The sequence below is a fragment of the Rhagoletis zephyria genome, unplaced genomic scaffold, assembly GCF_001687245.7.
Source record: "Rhagoletis zephyria isolate East Lansing unplaced genomic scaffold, Rhagoletis_zephyria_1.1 Rzeph_scaffold_04446, whole genome shotgun sequence".
Taxonomy (NCBI): domain Eukaryota; kingdom Metazoa; phylum Arthropoda; class Insecta; order Diptera; family Tephritidae; genus Rhagoletis; species Rhagoletis zephyria.
In genome coordinates this window covers 1-20,711 of record NW_016161529.1, presented here as the reverse complement: position 1 = coordinate 20,711, position 20,711 = coordinate 1, and the positions used below count along the sequence as shown (strand labels likewise).

General features: G+C 34.3%; 2 protein-coding genes across 2 annotated transcripts; both read left to right on the top strand.

Annotated features, from left to right (window-relative positions):
* Positions 1-774: 774 nt before the first annotated feature.
* On the top strand, positions 775-13,558 carry LOC108370731 (uncharacterized). The gene is made up of 6 exons (XM_017626114.1): positions 775-862; positions 10,479-11,276; positions 11,441-11,613; positions 11,679-11,863; positions 13,135-13,323; positions 13,550-13,558. Exons 2-6 carry the CDS (start codon positions 10,522-10,524, stop codon positions 13,556-13,558), a joined length of 1,311 nt encoding a protein of 436 aa, XP_017481603.1. The 5' UTR covers positions 775-862; positions 10,479-10,521.
* Positions 13,559-14,815: 1,257 nt separating this feature from the next.
* On the top strand, positions 14,816-19,149 carry LOC108370732 (uncharacterized). The gene is made up of 5 exons (XM_017626115.1): positions 14,816-15,409; positions 15,794-15,969; positions 16,052-16,236; positions 17,128-17,319; positions 19,073-19,149. Exons 1-5 carry the CDS (start codon positions 14,862-14,864, stop codon positions 19,133-19,135), a joined length of 1,164 nt encoding a protein of 387 aa, XP_017481604.1. The 5' UTR covers positions 14,816-14,861; the 3' UTR covers positions 19,136-19,149.
* The last annotated feature ends 1,562 nt before the right edge of the window (positions 19,150-20,711 follow it).

The following is a 20,711-nucleotide window of genomic DNA, read 5'->3' as shown; positions in this document are numbered from 1 at the left end:
ACTTGTAAAGAAATTTCTGTACGAAAACTAAAGAAAATTCTGCAAAAAATCTGCAGGAATTATTCACTTAGCAGCATTATTTTCATTGCTTTACCTATAATTCGATTCGTAAAAAAAATCGTTACAGAAATAAGATACTCCTAAAGATTTCCTTGGGATTTCGGGAACTTTGGTTTGCAGGGTATATGTTTATTGTAAATACATACACACACACACACACACATGCTACCTAGAAACGTGAACTCACTTTTAATGAATCATCATCTACAACGGCCTTAAACTTTTGCGTTATATCGTCCAGCATATTTTGCAAACCGAGTGCTAGTTGTGAAGTAGGCCCCTCCTGAGCGTCTGTTTCATCGCGCGGAATGCGCGCCATTTCTATGTACTGGAAAATAATTAGAAAAGCACATATCCGTTACCTTAGTATAGAAAGGCGCTAACTCAGATATTCGTTGAAATGTAAAAAAGCCGTAACTAACTAAATTTTTTTACTGCTTAAATTAATTAAAGAGAATTTTGGATTTTTACTTAGTTGCGGCTTTTTCTATTTCAGCGCCGATGTGAGATAGGCCCTTTTTATATTAAGGTCAGGATATGTATATTTAAAAATACTTTTATATTTGCTGAAATTTGTGTTATAAATGAAACTGAATCAAATTTGACCGACCTGCATAAAGCACAGCACAATGTATAGCCCAATGATGCACCGAAGCGTGGCTGACATTTTGCAGATTCTTGACTTCGTTTCTTATATTTTAATAAACTGGTGATATTTTATCCGCTCACTGTTCGCTCCGAAGGCTAACTCAAGATTGATAACCTCAATCGTTTCCCGAGGATGTGCACTACATATCAGTCGGTGAGCAGTGCTCTCGTTTTATTTTTTTATTATAGTTTTCTGTTTTATTTCGTTGATAACTTTTAAGACCTCTTCGTGGAGATGAGTATTCATTTTTCATATTTACGACAAGTTGTTATTTATGCAGCTATTTTTTTTAGTAAATATATGGATGGTTGATTGACTGCATTGCATTTATTTGTTATTTATGATTACAATATTACAATTATTCTATACTATACATGCACGAATGAATGCAATTGAATAACCCGGTAGGAAAAAGTGTTAAAGATAGGCCGACAGTGCACTGCAATGTTGGATTCTTTACTCCTAATTTGGTATGGAATGTCCAAAGTTTCGGGTCTTCCGATTCAATTTCTTTGTAAAAAGGTTGACCAATGAAGTGAAGGCGCCACTTGCTATCTGAATGCCAACAGTTTAAAATGTAAACATTTCGGGACTAAGAACCAAATCAAACATTATTCATCCTTTTGGCACCGAAGATGCTTATGAAATCTGAGTCATTGTGAAGACCAGGTTACGTTCGAGCTTCTGTGAAGGTGAATTCTTTGATATAAACTTGTAAAAGGTGTTGTTTTTCAAAGATGGGGGTTCGGCTAAAATAAGCTGTTTGAGAGGTGGCGGAGTTATTCTTTAAAAAAAAAAACTATATTCATAGCACAGAGTAGAACATTAAAGCTAATCTCGATCACTTCGGAATTTAATGCATTATCTAATTGTAAGATTTTTCTTTGCTTAAATCGGGTTTTATTAAGGTTCTCAATTTAATACATACATAGTTTAATTTATACACTAATTATAGACTTATATATAGATAAATAATGTTACTAGGATGGACAATTGAGAGCCGGGTGCTCCATGTTGTAAGTGTTAAGACGACCATGTTGCCTTGTCTATATTGAAACTCAACTTTAATGTTAAATTAGTCGCTTTCATGCCAGCCAAAGTACATAAATAACCATCCCCATTGGTTGCATTGGGAAGGAAATCTAAAAATTAAATAACATTGTAACAGATAAATTTGATACAAATTTTTGTAAGTTTAGGTTATTGGCCAAAGCAATTTATCTACAGTTAAAGAAGAAAGTAAAGTACACTGATTTGGTTGAAGCTAAAATGAGAAAAAAATAAACCGTTTCCTCTTTGTTTTAAACAAAAGCATATATAACTTTACGCCTAAAAAACATTTTGTTTACTTTGAACAGTTTATTTTTATTTGAATTTTTATTATTGGGCTGACCTGATTCTTGATGAAAATATTCTAGACAACACGCTCTGTGATCGCTCAAACAAACTTATGTTTATGTTTATTTAGAAAATACTTTTTCTGTTAAAAAATTTCGAATTGTTAACATGGAAAAACAAAAAATGACGCTGATTGAGAAAACAATGTTACTTTTTTCTTAGTGTACATTATTTGTGTATAGTAGCGAGTTTTCTGAGTGTAATAAAAAAAGTGTCATTCCATTTAAATTTTTACTCATTACTTTTCGATAGAAATTTTCTTCTGTGAAACGACGGATACGGCGATAATTTAGCCGTTGTAGAAAAACTGTACGATTTTCCGTTGTCTAAATGATTCCGAATTCTGCTTTCGTTATCAAAATGTTAGCTATGCATAAACATGTTTGTATGTACATATATGTATTTATAGTATTTGTATCATGTACCTAGTATATGTATGTATGTACGCACATTAAACTAATTTTAAGATTAGTTTTTAAAAAATCAAAGCTTACTTGGATGTAGTTATGTATGTATGTTTGTGAACATATATATGTATATGTATTTGTATTAAATATACATGTTCCAAGCAAATATGTACAGACAAATGGCACATTTTTGCCTAAATGTCACCAGACAAAGGCACCCTGTATATGTATGTATGTATACGCAAGATCTGCAATACTGTAATATGTTTAGGGTTTTTACTCTATATCTGACAAATTAAGTACATTTATATGTACATATGTATATTCGATAGGTAAGACATTTTTACCAAATTATAGGCCAAACTAAAAACTACTTGATACGTGGATCCCATGCGCTGCTGATGTGTAACCTCTTCTTCCCATATTACCCGTATTTGTAAATTACTAGTAAATCCGCGCGGCATTTAAACGGCAAAATTGTATTAACCATTTATAAGTTTGCAGCCCCCTTCATAAACCTAAAAAGGTATTTCAATTCAATTAATTGGTGAATAAAGTTGAACTTGATTTTTTTATATATGTAGAAGCACTCCTAAATAAAGTTTAGAAATAAAGTCTCTCAAAACCCATTTCGATTGGTGCCCATGTTTTAATTATTCATTTAACTAACGAAATAATTTGAATTTAACTTTTTACCTTAAAATGCCTTGAAAATATTCTTCGTTGGATACCCACACTTTAATATGTATGTACATACTTCATAATTTATTTAAATTTTCAAACAGGTGGAAACCCTCTTGGAAATATTTTCAAACCAGAAACTTAAACCGCTTTCGTCTACGGATGTCTGCTGTATATTTCAATTACATACATAGTTGCCGAAATTCAAGTTGAATTTGATTTATGATTTGCATTACTTTTTCTTGTTAATGGTAATTTGACTAACGGGTATACATACGGTGACCAGATTTCTGTGGCCGAAATTCTGGACATTTCTAAAGCATCGAATTCGAACATACAATTTTGTTTTTAGAATAAAAAGGCTTAATACAGTTTTATTTAAAACAAAAGAAAGAGAAAGGAAAATTTAAAAATATTTATTGTTTTTTTTTATGAAAATATAACTTACTAAATATCTAAAAACATGTAAATCAAAATTTAAAAATTTGTAGAAAATTTATAAAAATTTGACGAATTTGAATAAATGTTCATCATAATTTGAAACATTTTAATCAGATTTTCTAGAATTGTTTGGAGTATGCTATATTTTGAAGCCCATTAAAATTTAATATAATAAAGTGCCAGTTGGAAGGAGCTTGGTCTTACCGTTGATGTTCAAAAAATTTTTTGTATGGAGAAAATGAGCAACACCTTCCACAAAATTTACCAAATATCAACCGTAAGTCCTAGCTACTTAAAATTTGCACTTTGAATTCACAAAACTGCATACTCAGAATGTTTCTAAGAAATCTAATTTCAAAGCTCAAAATTTTGATGAAACTTTGTCGAATTTCACTAGTTTTTGTACAAAGTTAAAAATTGTGACTTACATGGTCTTTGTTAGATAACGAGCCTCACATTCATAAAAAGGAATAACCATTAAACAATCGAAAGGGGAATAAATATCCAAAGAAAGGTAAGATGTCTCTTCCCTATTTATATTTTTGCCACTCTATCTACAGCTTATGATTCTCGTATCCACGATTTTTTTTGAGGGTATTCGTAGTATTTTTAATACGTTCATTAATTATATTTATATATTATTTATAAGGATGCTAGCTATGTTTATGGCTCACTTATATTTATTCTATGTCCTTTGTGGTGAGGAAAGTGCTGCCTCGTTTGTGCGAAAAATGGTTTTTGGACCGGAGTACAGGGAGCGTCTTAATAAATGAGTAAACAAAACACTGAAAATCGGGACTTAATCGGTACAAATATGAAAATTCGGGGCACCTCCCGACTTTAAAAAAAAATATTCAGCGGGATAATTTCCTCCAAATCGGTACTGTCCCGCCAGTATCGACACGAATGGTCATCTTAGGAATACATAACTTTATTGCTTTTTGCATGTGCTGCAACCTTTCAGGCAAAGGTGTGCTGTTTCTATCCCCAGGACTGTATGTGCATAAAAGTATGAGAGTCAGTGGTAAAATCCACTAAGTATCTACATTCATACATACATACTATGTATTTGTATACTGAGCTTGCTGATACCCCTGAAGATCGAGCAATCATTTCTCTCGCTACGCACAGATAAGCAGAAGATCTATTAGATTAATGAACTTCTACAAAGTGTGAATTACTTTTATAATTTTTTTTGCGTACACGCTTCCAACATTAATTATTAACTTATGTATTAATAAAACACTGCAATCAAAAAAGTTAACGCAGCTCTTGAACTACATCATTAGAATTACATTATAAAAAAAAATAAATAAATCATACGTCGCAAATACATAAATTCATGCCACCGGTGTTAAAATTATAAGCGCACCCAATATTGACAAGCTTTAACAATTTATTTATTATTGTCATTTAATTTCAATTATATTTTATAAAAACATAGTTTATTCCTTAATAAAACCGTGCAATATTAAAAAAAAAACATTCGATTTACATTACACTTAGATTTCTTACAAAGATTTTGTGTATGCAGATTTTTAGTTTTTTCAGTTTTACAATTACAATTACTAAGCGCAATTAAGTCGAACATACTTTGGACAGAAGAATATGCATAATACTGTCGCAAAAAAAATTGCCAAAAAAAGTCATAGCTACCTCAAACTTGAACTTTATTACTCTTAAATTGAAATTGGCTTCAAAATTATTTCTACGATACCTTATTAAAAAGCTAGACATTTTTACGAAAGATTGTTGAATTCTTGTTAAAAATTGCACAGCCTGATACTTGACCTTTACGAGTTTTGGTTAACCCTTTCCATCCGAACGTTACACATACGACCCGGCAGAAGTTTGCTCATAACTAAAATAGAAACTACGTCTTGGAATTGGCTTAAATACATACATACATATATCCCCTCTGGTATGTCGAGGTTCAGATAACGGTTCGAAATGGTTACACTCAAGCCGTTTAGTTCTCTTCCGGAAATGGCACTACTTTTCTTCATGGGACATATGTGTCCCCTACGTATTTTTTTGTTGGGATGACATATTCATATGCTTAGTGGTTGTGAATATTTTCTCATTTTCTCTGGCATTTACACAAATTTAATAAAAAATCTGTTTTCGTAGATGCACTTTGTACTACATATATATGTATGTTTGTCAAAGAAACCAAAAAAGGGCGAAATATTAGCAACGATTTTACAGACGTCCAAAATTCCGAATGAGACACATAAATATGTTCCACTCCTTCTAGGACCCCCTGAAGGGAGGGGAGGATCCTTTTATAACTTTTATATTTGTAATATATATCCCAAAGCTAAAAGAATCACTAAACCCGAGATTTGTCTGCTCGTTGCTTTCCGAATCGAAGAAAAATCGATTAAAGAATAAACTATATTTTTATAGAAAATTAGCTTAAATTAAATAACAAACAATTTAATTATCAAAACTTGTCAATATGTAGCGATCCTTACGGAGGAGCATACTACAATATTAGGAGAAGGCAATATTACAAGCATATACATTAGGGCTGGTCAATTTGTATTATGCGCCTATAGCACAGAAGAATTCTACGCGTAATTCTAAGCGAATTTGCCGATATATGGGTCTAAAATCAATTTGTAGTTACGAAAATAGGTTTCTTAGTACATATTTTGCTGTAGTGTCGTAAAGAATTGCTAAATTTTGTATAAAACATGCTATATGGGGTTTTTTGGTATGAGGAATCTATTTCTGTGCTTATCTCTTTCTTAAAACTTCCCCCAGAGTGCGAAAAAGTGAACATTTTGACATTTTCCTCAAAAAATATTTTCGTACTTTGGCAAACTCGAAATTGATTGTAGACCCATAGTTTCTTCGGCAAATTAGAATTACACTTAGAACCCTCCTATGCTATACGCGAATAGTAAAAAAAAATTGACCCGCCCTAATATACATATAGTACTCCAATTCAGTTCTCCACAAGGCGAATTCATATAAGGTGGTGTTGCTAGAACCCCTGATTTAATTCGCCTCGGTTCACATATGTCAAAACTCCTTATGAGTGAGTGCGAAAGTAAGAGTGTTGGCATTTTCTTTCCCTCTTCCTCCTTGAGCGAAGAATAGCTGAAATTTGACATTTGTGCACCGAAAGCGAAAACAAAATACCAGCTAGATTTTGTTGTTGTACTACCGCTACCACCTTATATAAATTCGTCTTGGTTCACCATAACTATTGCTACATAAGTTGAAATGAATTAAATTACTTTTGTTTTCCAAAAATAGCAAAGCAATTTACATATTTGTTTATTCAAAACAATATCTAACTACGTTTAATACATACAGGAAATTGGTATACAAAATTTCCTATTCAAGCCTTATCATCACTTTTTTTGAAGACTTCGAAGAGTTCATTGAAATGGTGTGTACCGAAAGCCATAAGTTCCTGAAAAATAAAGTAAAAAAAGAGTGAACGTTTACTGACAGCTGTACTGAATACTTTAAAATTATGTACTAAAGGCAGTGAGTAGTTCTCAAAAAAAAAAAAAAATCACAAAAAATGTTTTTATTATTTCTGTTGTGAGAAAAAGGTATGTAGAAACATACTTTGGCTATTGCTGCAAATTTTCGTGAAGAAATAAATATGCATATAAGCATTTTTTCTTGAAAGCTGCATACTGATTTAAAGAAATTTTGATAGAAGAAAATATCTTTTGCATTCCTTGTGCTTAATTTTACATCCTTAGCTCAACGTGAATTTGAAATTGTTCAAGGAAAGTCAAAAAAATCGATGTATGTAGATCGTATTATCTATCATTATGCATCAAACCCAAAATTTTGAAAACAGCGAGTTTGGCACTTTTTCACCTTTAGGTATCGATGCTTATTTTTGGTCTTCTTAGAGCGCTTCAAACTGCCCTTATAGTATGTTCACGTTGAGCCATAAGCTCGACTTTCACGTTTTGTGTTTATGAACAACTGTCAGGTGTTCTCATTGGGATGCTTAAGACACGCAGTGGAGAGTTAACACTCATTCGGAAGTAAAGTATATACATATATTTAGTAAATATATTTAGAGAGTTCCCTGCCGAATGCGGGCAAGCTCGTCGATATCTACTTCTTCTACACAGCACCAAAACCTAACTCGATTCGTTAAAAATATATCTTTACCTTGAATTCGGCCGTATTAAAGGTTTCCTTGAAACGATTCACTTCCCGTTGGAAAATTTTATTCAAATTGGGGCCAACCTCTGCCAATTTTTGTGCAAAGTCATTAGTAGCTTGCTCATCGCGTCGAAAGCGCGTCATTTCAACGAACTAAAAAATAAGGAATTTAAGGCAATTAAAAACTAAATTTTCACTTTGAAATTTTTTAACTGACCTGCACAAAGCACAGCACTACGAAAATACCCACAAAGTACTTCAACACAAGCGACATAGTGTTGCCGTATACAGGAACCACCTCGACCGAATTCTCGGAAGTAAATAAATTTGCCGAAATTTGACAAATCCATTATCAGTTGCGTTGACTTGCGGTTAGTCGCAGGCTCTATGGAAATCTGAGAAGTGATTATGAGTAACGTTCGGTGAAATGTATACATTCTTACATACATATGTATGTATGTATATTAGGGTGGTCCAAAAATATTAAAGTCGGAATTGTAATGCTCTCACCCGCTAGGGTTGTTCTATATCGAAAAAAGTAAATATACCCCTATTTTTATTTTGAAATCAAAAAATATTTAGAGGTCGCTCAAGCGCTCAAAAGTTTTCCATGTATTTTTATATGGGAAAAATAAAATTTTTAGTAGAAATGGTATAGAATTCTTGAAAATCAATATTTTCCGATCGGGAAGCTCTGGTTCTCTCCAGGAGACTTTCAATAATAATACCCAATTGCTTATTTAACCATTTTTAAATACTAACGATTTTTTATTGGTCGCCCCATTGCATTTTTCGGGGTTTTCTGCGGACCTATAAATTATAGTTGCGATGAAAAAATGGTTAAATAAACAATTGGGTATTATTATTAGGAATCTCCTGCAGATAAACAGAGTTTTCTGGTAGAAAAATATTGATTTTTGACTATTCTATACCATTTCTATTAAAAGTTATTTTGCCCCATATAAAATACATGGAAAACTTTTAGCGCTTTGAGTGACCTCTAAATATTTTTTGATTTCTCAGTAAAAAATAAGCGTATACTTTTTTCGGTATAGAACAAACCTAGGGGGTGAGAGCATAACAATTCCCACTTTACTTTTTCACATGGGACCACCCTTATGTATATACAAGTATAAAAAAATACGAAGTTTATATGCAGCGCACCAAATGCTCCCAAATGATAACGCATACGAGATTTAACCCGGTATAACGTTCGCAAACGAATCGGGTTTCACTTACGGCATTCTTTCACTTGCACTCGCATTTTTATCGCAAAATTCAAACTGCTAGGCTCGTGTATGAGGTCATTCTTCTTCTTCTTATTTATTGGCCCGGTAACCGCCTAAGTGATTTTTGTCGAGTCCAAAACAGCACGACAGTCGTTTCTTTTCTGTGCCAACTGAGGCCAATTGGAAATGCCAAGTGAAACCAAGTCCTTTTCTCCACTTGGTCTTTCCAACGCAGAGGGGGCCTTCCTCTTCCTCTGTTACAGCATTGAAATTGGAAAAAAATGTCAACCTCTCAATTTGAAAAATGTTTTGTATATTGCATTTTTTATGATTTGCATGCAGCTGTGCATCCTTCACTGAATTTTATATGCCTCGGACAATAACTGCATTTCAAGACCTTTAATTTGATCCAAGGTAGACCGTCTAAGAGCCAAGTTATAACAATTTTAAGCCAAACTTCGAAACTGCATTGCTAGTTTTTACTCCGAAATTAGAGAAAAAATTGCGTAAAATGTCGAATGAAATTTCAGAATCGTAACAATTTAGCTCTCACTCTTCTACCTTGGCTTAAATTAAAGATCTTGAATAGCACTAAAACTGACTTGTTGTTCGAGGGATATAATTGTGTGAAGGATGCACAGCAGCATGCAAATCATAAAAAAATGCAATATGTATTTAATGCATTTTTAAATTGAGGGGTTGACATTTTTTTCGTTTTTTAAACAGTGGAATCGTGTTTCTCGTCTCAAAATCTATAATATTAGTATAATAAAAAGTACAAAAAATGATTTTTTTTTTTAAGTACACTGTGTGCCGTCCAGTTAGCTCGAATATCTTATTTTTCAGTCGAGAAATGTAATTTTGAAATATTAAAATTACTTCGGTGTATTTTTCTCAAAAACATATGACTGAAAACATATGATTTATAAAAATATAATTCATTTATAAACAATATATAATAAAATAAAATGTCTACAATACTTGGGCGTTCAAAATTTTTGATTCTTACATACCTAGGTGAGAATTCTAGCCTAGTTCATTATTAGTGGAAATTTCATAATGTTTGGCTTACTGGTCTCCTACGGGTAACCGAGCCTGATTGGGAACCGGACAGGTTTTTGCAGGCTTATGATGCCGATGAAATTACCATTTTCGTATTTCACTCACACTCAAATTTGTGCTCATTCGACGTGGCGGGGTGCTTTTGTTTAGAGGTTAAACCTACCTGCGTTAACGCTGTGCTCCGCTCAACGCTTTTAATTAGGCATGGCTGTTAGTTTATATCTCTCCAAATGATTATTTACATACATATGTTTTCCTTCATTTTTTTACATTTCATAGCAACTTTTTATAGAAGACACACGTGTTTTGTAAAACTTTCTTTTATATTTTTATATATATAAATTTTTTATTATTAGTTTTTATTTTTTTTTTTTGCTGGCGTTTTGGTCTTTCCATTCGGCGAAGGTACTACGCTATCAATTGCTTGGCTCTGTGATTTCATCCTAGAATGGCAGCAGAAATAGAACTGAAAAAAAGCCTCACTCAATTCCGCTACAGCAACTATGGCGGTGACGAAATCGACTTTATTGACGCATTCTGTTTCGATATGGACGAAGACGATCACAGAGAAATAATGTCGGTGATGGGTGGATCTCTTTTACGTCTTCCGGATAGCTTAAAGGATGACGTATTGAGCACATTTTTAATTAAACATCCAGAACTAAAAGAACATATCGAAGCAGAGAAGGAGAAAACGAAAAGAGAAAGTTTTGAGTTCGATGTACTAAAGACTACCCGCTGGACCGAGTTTCATCAGGAATTCGTGAGAGAATCGCAATCGCTTGTCAGCATTCCCTCAATCTGCGAACCTGATAAGCTCTGGGAGCTGGTGCGTCATAAGCAGCGACCAAACTACGAGCTAGTACGCGCGCTGGCGATACAGAAATTAGGCAACGATATAAACAATTGCCTGTACGTGCGCTATGAGTTGACCAAGAGCAGCATGCACGATCAAAGTATCAAAACAACAAACTTGGAGCATTTTCACCTATTCAGTTGGACAGAGGATCGATTCTTGGCCAGGCGGCAATTGAAGGGCATCGCTTGGCTGGATATATTTGAAGCATCTCTAAGCGAGAAACACTTGGAAGCCTTCAAGTTGCAGGTTGATATTTCAGAGCTGGCGCGACTAATAAAGCCGCTTTTGTTGAGTTTTTACTCGGAAAATAAGGAATACGTAGCGAATGCGGTGCGGATGATAGAGTAAGTCTAGTCAAAGGTGCGGTAATTTTGTATAGTTCGTCAACAGACATGAATGAGGATCAGTGGGGCTCTCAGTGAGAACGCCTTATGATCATTACAGTATATATCTAGATATGTATATATCTTAAAAATTAATAAAATGGTTTATTCTTACTCAAAATTAGCGATGCTCACAAACTGCTTGACATGCACAATACAATCCAGCAAGAACTGAAGGACGGCGTGGCGTATTTATGTGAGATAATCAATACGATTACGAATATGTCATTAAAACGTCGAAGTCAGGGCCGCGATATTGTCAAAAACTTTCTGGAATTGGAAACAATGGCATCCTGGGGTTCGTATGCATTTTAATGAGCGCTTGTGTTAACTCCAAATTTGTTTGTTTTGTTCACTCAACAGTCCGATATCCCATCGAGAATCGTTATCAGCTCAGATATTCGAAGGAAAGGGTCGCAGAATGGAGGGATCTCTGTGACAGCAAGGAAAGGCAACTGAGTTTGGAATTGAGCAAAGCCAAAACGAAATACAGCACAGAAATGAATTGCTTCCGGTTGATGTTGCAGTCAATGTATATAACGATAGACGTATGTTGCTAGCATAGTTTTAGGCGCAATCATCGAGCTAATGCTGCCCTGTAGGGAAACGCACTAGCGCCGAACTGGTTCAGTTCTAGAAAATTTAAAGCCATGACTAAGTCGGGTTTATTCTGTTTTGCAATGATAGCCACTGGCGAACTTAACATTGAGATATTCTACTCGAAGTGTCGATTGCCCCCCGCTGGATGCCTTTTTCGCTTGTTCCCAACCAGTTCTAAATTCGAAAAATGAGATCTAGCTCGCTCTGTATGTGTAATTTTTTTTCGAGAAAGTATCATATTTTTGTGCTTTTGGACTGTTAGTAATGTAGTTACTATTCGACTGGTTCGTTTTTGATGATCAAGAATTATTACTGAACTAGGTACTTGATTCACAAGTGCGGGGTTTTTTCTGCAGGGAGCTAACCATGCAGCAATAGGGCCGGTTAGAATGGAACATTTGTTTGCATCGAAAATGTTAGATTTCGACCAGTCCCTAATGAACTGGTCTAGAGATAGACAAAAAGCGAGACTCTCACAGCTTTTTACATACAAACATTTTGTCAATCACAGAGTGGTGTTGTCTAGACATTTTTAAAAAAATCGAGTTCAGTCCAAAAAAAAAAATATTTCCAAACAACGCCACCCTGTAAATAGCAAAAACCAATCGTTTGATTAGGCCTTTATTCAAACCGAACATATCGAGCCCTAACCGCCAAAAAGACGTAAGCGAAATTTTTTTCAAAATTTTATTTTTGATGCAGAAATGCATTTGGTTGCGCTAGGAACATTTCTGCATAAAAAAGAAATTTTTTGAAAAAATGTCGCTTACGACTTTTTTACGGTTAGGGCTCGATACGAAAACATATTTACATATTGTGGCTGTAGCTGAAAGTGCAGAGATGCTTGGTACTATTTGTTAGCTTCCAGGAGCTAAAAAAAAAAGAAAAAAAGACATCTGTGAAGTGCAGAAAGAAATCGTGTTCTTACGAAAAGTAAAATTGTCTAGTTCAAAACCAGATAATAAAGTACAATTAACCAGAATAAGACTATCTTATGGTAAGTTGTTGAGTGGACCGGTCTTTTTACAATGACACGCCAATGTTAAAAGTGACAGTTAAAACCATTGGCTGCGGCATTATGAGGGACTAGTACTGGTAACAATAGGGACAATCCGAGGGCGAACCTAGGGTCAGTCCGAATTGCTGCAGGGAATTTACCCATCTCCTTAAATAAAAAAAACACACACACCTAATTCACAATGACTTAATGCTTTTGCAGGAATACAAAATTCGAATTGCCACAATGAGCGACGAATATGATCGTCAATTCAACGAAATTAACGACAAAAATATAAAGTTGAAAAGTGATATCGATAAGATGGCGGTACAACGGAAGTTTATGGAAGCAGAAATGGAGTATATGAAAGTAAGAGTTCGAGATATATTGGCGGATGTTGAAAGCGATAAAGTAAAGAAGGGGAAACGTGTGCCAAGACAGCCTTCGCAAGTTTCCCTTTCACAAAAGTCCAGGTCCAGCGTCTTGAGCTTCCGGAAAAATATCCCCAGTCTAATTAAGAACAAATGAGAATAATGAATTGCAGAAGGGTATGGCAACATGATTAAAGAATGGGAAATGTGTTTGAAATAAATTCAAAAATATAAATTTTAAACTGTATGTGTGCATTTGTTTGTAGAATACGTGAATGGGTTTATCTTAGAGAGCTTGGTGCGTTTTGCACCGAACTTAGAGCTTTATTTAGATAAGATACGGATACGGTGAGAGTAAATGGTCTTTCTGATCGGCACTGGCTTAGCCTCGGTACTTTAATGAGAGCCTTGAGAGTTGTGCGTGTCCACATCAAAGCTATAGAAAGCTAGTTAAGGGTTATTCCCCGTTATACAGACATATCTACATACGTAAATATTTATTGTATGTACGCGATATAGGTAAAAATTGCAGAAAGCTTTAAAAGCACAACATGCCTCAGAAATGGTAAGCTTTAGCTTAGGTAAGAGTTGGGAACTTCCAGCTTTTTAAGCTTCCATTTCATTTCACGTAGAGTGAAAGCACACTCCGAGCGGCGGTTTTTTAAATACAGACGTATCCTTAAACTTTAGCTCGCGAGCGGGCTACCGAAAACGGCTACTCAGTCCGTGACCCAAATAAAACGAAGCGAACGAACCTAATTTGACAAGGGATGGCGGAAAATCGTTCCACAATACATCATAAAACGATGCCATTTTTGTTTGCAACCAGTTATAACGTATCGAAATATCGTTGCTCCAAATGCTTTACTTCGAAATCATCTAAATCTGCCATCCTTCCTTCCTCAGCATTTGAGTAATGCTAAAGCTTACGCTGGTGGTTTAAAATTCTGTCAATTTCAGTACGATTTCTCATCTAAAAGATATGTAGTTGAAGCATAGCGGCGGGTGTTTTTTTTCTCTTCCAAGCAGGATTTTAAGTGTTTTCATACTCGAATATCGGTCTCGGGCATGCGGTTGCATCCAATGCATGGTCAACTAATGACTATAAAAGACACGGTTTAAATGACCACTGGTTCGTAGCTTTCTATTTATATTTTCCTATAAGTAACCTTGATTCGTACCTACGAAATATGCAGATGGATTATTTGCAGGAAAATTCGATAAACAAGCTTTCACTTTGAAGCACGTTCAAGCAAATCCGAGCGAGTTTGTACATGTGTCCGACTATTGCACTGTGAAATAATTGAACGGAAATTAAACCCAACTTAGGAACTTTTGAATGAATTGTTTCAAAGTTTTCATTTAAGACATTTCGAAGGGTGTACACTCGTTTAACGTCGCTGAAATTATTTAGATAATATCCTTTTTCTGATTTTGTCTGTTTTGTCCTTTATTTGACTTCGACGAGATTCGGNTTAACGTCGCTGAAATTATTTAGATAATATCCTTTTTCTGATTTTGTCTGCTTTGTCCTTTATTTGACTTCGACGAGATTCGTAAAAAAGCAATATCGCCATTATGAATATAGGATCGGTGGGTGAAGTAAAATTCTTGCGAGATGTGAGGATGGAAACCAAATCAGCTCGAATTGTCGACGAGATGCTGCTCAAAGACTTTGAACAGGGTCAGAAAATGGCAGAGGTTTTTGAGGAGACCAGTTCAGAAGACACGCTTTCCTTGAGCAAGAAAGTAACCAAATGGTCCGTTGGCCAATTAAGGCCAACCACTGAAAAGGATTTTAAATATATACGGGATTTGGCTATTAAACAATTGGAAATTGATATACTACACAAGATGGAACTTCTTTATCGATCTTTTGTCTGTAAGAATACTAGACATCTCAAGGAACCGTTGCCATTCAAGGTATTCAGCTGGTCGGCTAGGGAATTCGAGCAGCGAAATAAAGTTAACAGTAATGCCGGGATTGATGTGCTAATGAAGAAAGTGTCGAACGTTTGTTTGGAAGTACGAAAGTTGCAGGTGGACATAGAAGAATGTGTACGCATAATAACGACGCTGTTCGCCAGCGTACAGGCAGGAAAGCTTATGGAGAATGAAATGTTAAAGTAAGTACTCGTTTATACATACATATCGTTTTACCTTAATATAGAAAGGCACGAAGTCATTTACTTCTCAAATCCAATATTTTACAAAAGTCTACCGATAAATCACTACTGGATTTTTTTATCTACTACAACATAAAATTATTTATAGTCTTCAAAAGAAATTCGCAACAAAAGGACTTGATTTTGTATGGAGTTTTTTCATTACTCCGTAGCGCAACAGAATTTTTAGATTTGCCAAATCCTATACTTAGGATGATATGTATGTATACATATTTAAATCAAAAGTACATTCGTATTACCCATTCCTTATCAGAGTTGGCACATTCTCTGTCCCTCAGGACCTGTTTGTGAGTAAATATAAAAATACAAGAAAATTTATTACAGGGATATACAGAAACTGCTGACTATAGAAAATACCGTTGAGGATGAGTTGGCTGAAAATAAGGCGAAGTTGCAACAGCTGATCAGCGATTGGCTGCTGAATAGGACTGCTAAAAATAAAGAAAAGGCAAATAAGGAATATCAGACGGAGATTGAGAAACAGCTAATGGAGGCTCATGGTGAGTAACCCAATTTAGTTTAGTTCTGATATAGAAATGTACCTACTATTCCAAATACTATTCAAAATATAAAATTCTTTAGTGTTGGATCCGATTAAGATACGCTACGAAATAAACTACTATCAAATGAATGCGACACAAGCTGAATTGAAGGCTGAACGGGAATTGAAAAAATACACAGATAAGATCGAAGAAGTTCGGAGGGCAATGCGGAGGGAATCTTATACCTCGCAGTGTTCCCTAAACTCGTACTATTCGGACACTGAGGCAAGCACTCAATGTGGCAACTTCATCAGAAACCGTAGAATTTTTCTAAATGGATAAAAAATAATATTTTGTATAGTGTTTCCATTTCGCAGAAATGGTATAGAATTCTTGAAAATCAGTTTTTTTCGATCGGAAAATTTGGTTTCTCTTTAGGAGACCGCCAATAACAAAACCCAGTTGCTTAACCATTTCTTAGTATCAACTATTTTTTATAGGTTGTACAAAAACCTCAAAAACTGCAATATGGGGGGGGGGGCACTCAAATTTTACAGGAGAGCAAAAACGGTTTATTCTTTGAAGGCGTTGCCTTGATAGGCGGTATTTTCTCTAGCTATTATTTTACAAATCTGTTGTTTCAATAACGATTTAACGATTTTTATGCATAAATCTCGATGCCTGGAGTTCAGGGTTATCAAAACTCTTTTTTGACACAATGGCGATTTAGGCGGTTTTGCAAAAACATTGACGAATTAGATTTTATTTCTGGAAGTCTCCTAAAGGGAAACATAATTTTCCAATCGAAGAATATTTATTTTCAAGAATTCTATACAATTTCTACGAAAAAGTGTTTTCCCCCAAAAAAAAAAAACGGTTATTCTTATTTCCCATTTAGTAAAATCCCAGAGGATGGGAACTTAACATTTTAAACTTTTTTTTTTACCACCCTAATGAACATATGTACATTAGACCTTGTTGTGATATGTATATGGAATAGAAATAAGGATTAATAGCCTTATTCATAAAAAACAAAGTATGTAGCTTCAAAAGCGTCTACAAATTGAAAAAATTTTTGAAAACGTCAATCTATAAAGCTTTTAAACCTACTTTATTTTTTATGAATAAGGCCATAAGTCTTATGTAAGTACTTATACATTGAATGATTTATTGCAGAAATATAAAACTCGCTTGCTAGAAATGACCAACAAATACAATAAGACATATGATGAGTACGAGAATCGCAACCAATACATGCGTACTACGATGGAGACTATACGCAATCAGAGAAAATTTTTGACGGAACAAATTGAACGTTTTCATGAGGAGATCGATCGAGTTCTAAAGCCGAAAGCGTTAGAGGAACCGGTAAGTGAGATGGGGGTAGAGAACAGTACCATGGAAGGGTAACGAAAAACATTTTAAAGCATTAGGGGCCTTCACACCTTTCGTGTTGTCGAAAGATCTTTAAAAACAAAATTTACATAAAACTGCTAACCAACGCAGCAACGAGCCTATTATTTATCTAATTATTGCCGCTAAACCCAAACGCAATATCGAAAAGTAATGACAGAAGCAGTCGCACTATGCATGCAATGCGATATTCGAAAATACTTTTTTTTCGGAATTTGACTAAACGAACATTTGCGGCTAGTTGTTTTCTTAAAAGAATAATTTTACGTTCAAATTGAGCTTTTTGTAAAATACAATCGTTCACATTGGACACTTGGAGTTAATTTTGACGGTTGTTTGATTTCAAAAATAAAAAAAATATTCAAAATAAATTGTTTGTGTTTCAATTTGTTTTGTGCGTACATACAGTCCATCAATAAAGTTTAGGTACATCCATTTTTCTGCAATACGGGCAACTGTTTTTTAATTCTTTTAGTTTGCGCAAATTTTTTAAAGAATATGGTTAATTCTACGACTAAGACCCCAAAAATCCGAGCTGCAAACCTTTTGCAAAATTAAAGAAAATTCTGCAAATTTCCATCAAAATGTTACACTTTTAGCCCATTCAATTCTAATATAATAAAGTGCAAGTCTGAGACAGCTAGGACTTACCAATGATTTGCGGCAACAAAAAAATGTCTCAAAAGTCATTGGTATCTAAGTCCTAGCTACCTCAGACTTGCACTTTGTTATATTAAAATTCAATGGGCTAAAAACTGCATACTCAACTCTTTTCAAAAGAGTGTAATATTTTAATGAAAACTTGCAGTATTTTCTTCAATTTTGCACAAGGTTTGGAGCTCTGATTTTTGGGGTTTATGTTGTAGAGTTAAACATATTTTTATAAAAAATTTTCGAAAAATAAAATAATTAAAAACAGTTTCCCTTATTGCAAACGAAAATCGCTGTACATAAACTTTATTGAATGACTGTATGTCTGCTTCATATGATACATATTAATGCGTACGGTCTACTTTGAGACTTCAAACGTTTAGTTCCAAATGAACTTTTCTCTCAAAGCTTACACTGCTAGCAAATGTAAATAAGGATTAAAATTTAATAAATAATTAATACAACCAAAACCAAAAATCTCTGGAAAATTAACAATAAAATACTTTTTTTCGCAAAATCTATAAAGCACCCTTTTATTTCTCAAAAAAACCGGGGTAACAGTTATTCGTCGCCACGCTGTACAATGATTTTATTTTTTGAGTTTAATCAATAAAGATTAGAAAAAATATTTAATATTTGAGTTTTATTTTTTCGCTCAATGGAAATTATTACTTGGTTTTTAATTTTTCGATCACAAATAATGATTATTTTATGGTTTTTATTTATTAGCTCAAAGATAATAAGTATTTTTGAGTTTTTATTTTTTCACTTAAGAATAATGATCATTCAAAAAACTTAAAAGCTATACCAACGTGATTTCTGACGCATCCTTTTCGTAGATAGCGACACTCTAATAAAAAGAATAATTACCAAACCTGTCTGGTTAAAATTTCAGTAGGTTGCGTCTGCATAGCCTTTTCAATTTTATAAATAATCATTATTTTTAAGTGGAAAAATAAAACCTAAAAATAATGATTAAGTTCTGATTTAAATTATTTTACTCATAATGATTAACATCCCTGTTATAATCACAGTAGATAACTAAATATTTTTTCAGGTAATTCAAAGTGCGCCGGCACCCAAGAAAAAGAAGGGACAGAAAAGAAAGAAAAAATCATGAAGCAATGAAGGCGGCTAATGCATATACATATATACTTACATATTACATATGCGCATGCATAACGGTATACAAATGTCGTATCAGTTTTTCAAATATGCTTATGTAGTATTCATGTACGTATATCTATTTTTATAATTTACAATGTAAAACAATGCGCTTTTATAAAACATTACGTGTTTTCCTTTCAACAAATTATATACAGCGGTTTATTCACGTTTCTTCTCGCGCATATCCTACATATAAATAAAACTTAATATAGCTTATAACTATGTAGCTGTTTCCCGCATACACGTTGTGATTAGATTTGCAAAATAAAAAATCATATTGCAAACAAAATTTTTCTTAGTTGTGTCAAAATTCATCTGGAGCCCTAACCACAAGCGTTGAAAAAATGTTTTTTTTTACGCAGAAATTCTCTTAGATCATCAAGAAATCTGAGAAAAATAACCGTAAGCATAGGTGACATGTAACTGAGAGAAATATGCAGTTTTAAAGTGGTCCACTCCATGCAACCATTTTAACCTCAACAATTACAACTTGTAAAAGTTTATTACCAGTGTCCACCAGTAGGTGGAGGAATGAAAAACAACTCCAGACACTTGTCCTTCACTTGCAGCTCTTTCCAATTGGCCTTTAAGACGTTGACGCCCGATAGGAAAGATATCAAGGATATCTGGTTTGCCGACTCCCAGTCTAATTTTATCAATGACACCACCCACCCTACTCCTAAAAATAAAGCAATTTTTTTTTGCAAGTTTTAAGAACATTTTTAAATTTTTAGTAGTGAAAGTTTTACTTTTTAAATTTGAAGAAATGTTTGTTCTGCATTCGCTGGCGACAACAAGACAAAATGGGTGAGAATCGTTGGCCTACAGAAATTCAATGTGGGCTAAAAAGACGAAATTCCCTTAAATGCTGCATAGTTGTGTTTGTCGACATTCGTGGATACCCATTGATTCTGCCAAGTCGCTGTAAAGTAAAGCGCGCAATGGTTCTGGTAAATGAGTCAACGAAGATATTTAGTTATTGACCTACACAACACAATCCTGGTGTATCCGATTGAGACTTTGACGCAGTATAATATTAGAAAACCTCGTCCATGGAGCCAATCGTTACACACGACAGCTGTAGATCACGTTCCCTCTCTCCGTCGTTCAGCAGCTGCGTTTCCTTTTTATTCTTCCTGTCGTCCGGCACGAATCGCAAATGTTTAATATTCTGACGACGGCATAATCTCCCCGCAACACTAAAAGTTCAACATCATAGAATTCGAATTACCTTATTCGAAGCAATCGAGCCGTATCCGCGAAAGAAACGTAAGCTCCAAATGTTTTAATCCGGCGTTTTTTTAATCAAGATTCCATAATTCTTCCACAAACAAATAGCTTCTTCATATCCATTAACTCTAAATGGTACCGCTAAGAATTTATGGTTTGGCAGACAAACCCAATAAAAAAAAAGCTCAAAGTGGACCATCCATTCTTGAGTTATGCGCCGTCTGACGTTCGCCACTTTGGTTATACATATAAATATTTATTATTAATAACAATCAAGGGTTATATTCGATGTAAATAAG

Bases quoted from the DNA above. Each gene is read 5' to 3' on its own strand.
- LOC108370731 (XM_017626114.1), top strand. From the start codon at position 10,522: ATGGCAGCAGAAATAGAACTGAAAAAAAGCCTCACTCAATTCCGCTAC. The intron at 11,277-11,440 runs GTAAGTCTAGTC...ACTCAAAATTAG, and splicing joins AATGCGGTGCGGATGATAGA to CGATGCTCACAAACTGCTTG. The intron at 11,614-11,678 runs GTTCGTATGCAT...TTCACTCAACAG, and splicing joins GGAAACAATGGCATCCTGGG to TCCGATATCCCATCGAGAAT.
- LOC108370732 (XM_017626115.1), top strand. From the start codon at position 14,862: ATGAATATAGGATCGGTGGGTGAAGTAAAATTCTTGCGAGATGTGAGG. The intron at 15,970-16,051 runs GTGAGTAACCCA...AAAATTCTTTAG, and splicing joins ACAGCTAATGGAGGCTCATG to TGTTGGATCCGATTAAGATA. The intron at 16,237-17,127 runs GCAAGCACTCAA...GATTTATTGCAG, and splicing joins CGTACTATTCGGACACTGAG to AAATATAAAACTCGCTTGCT.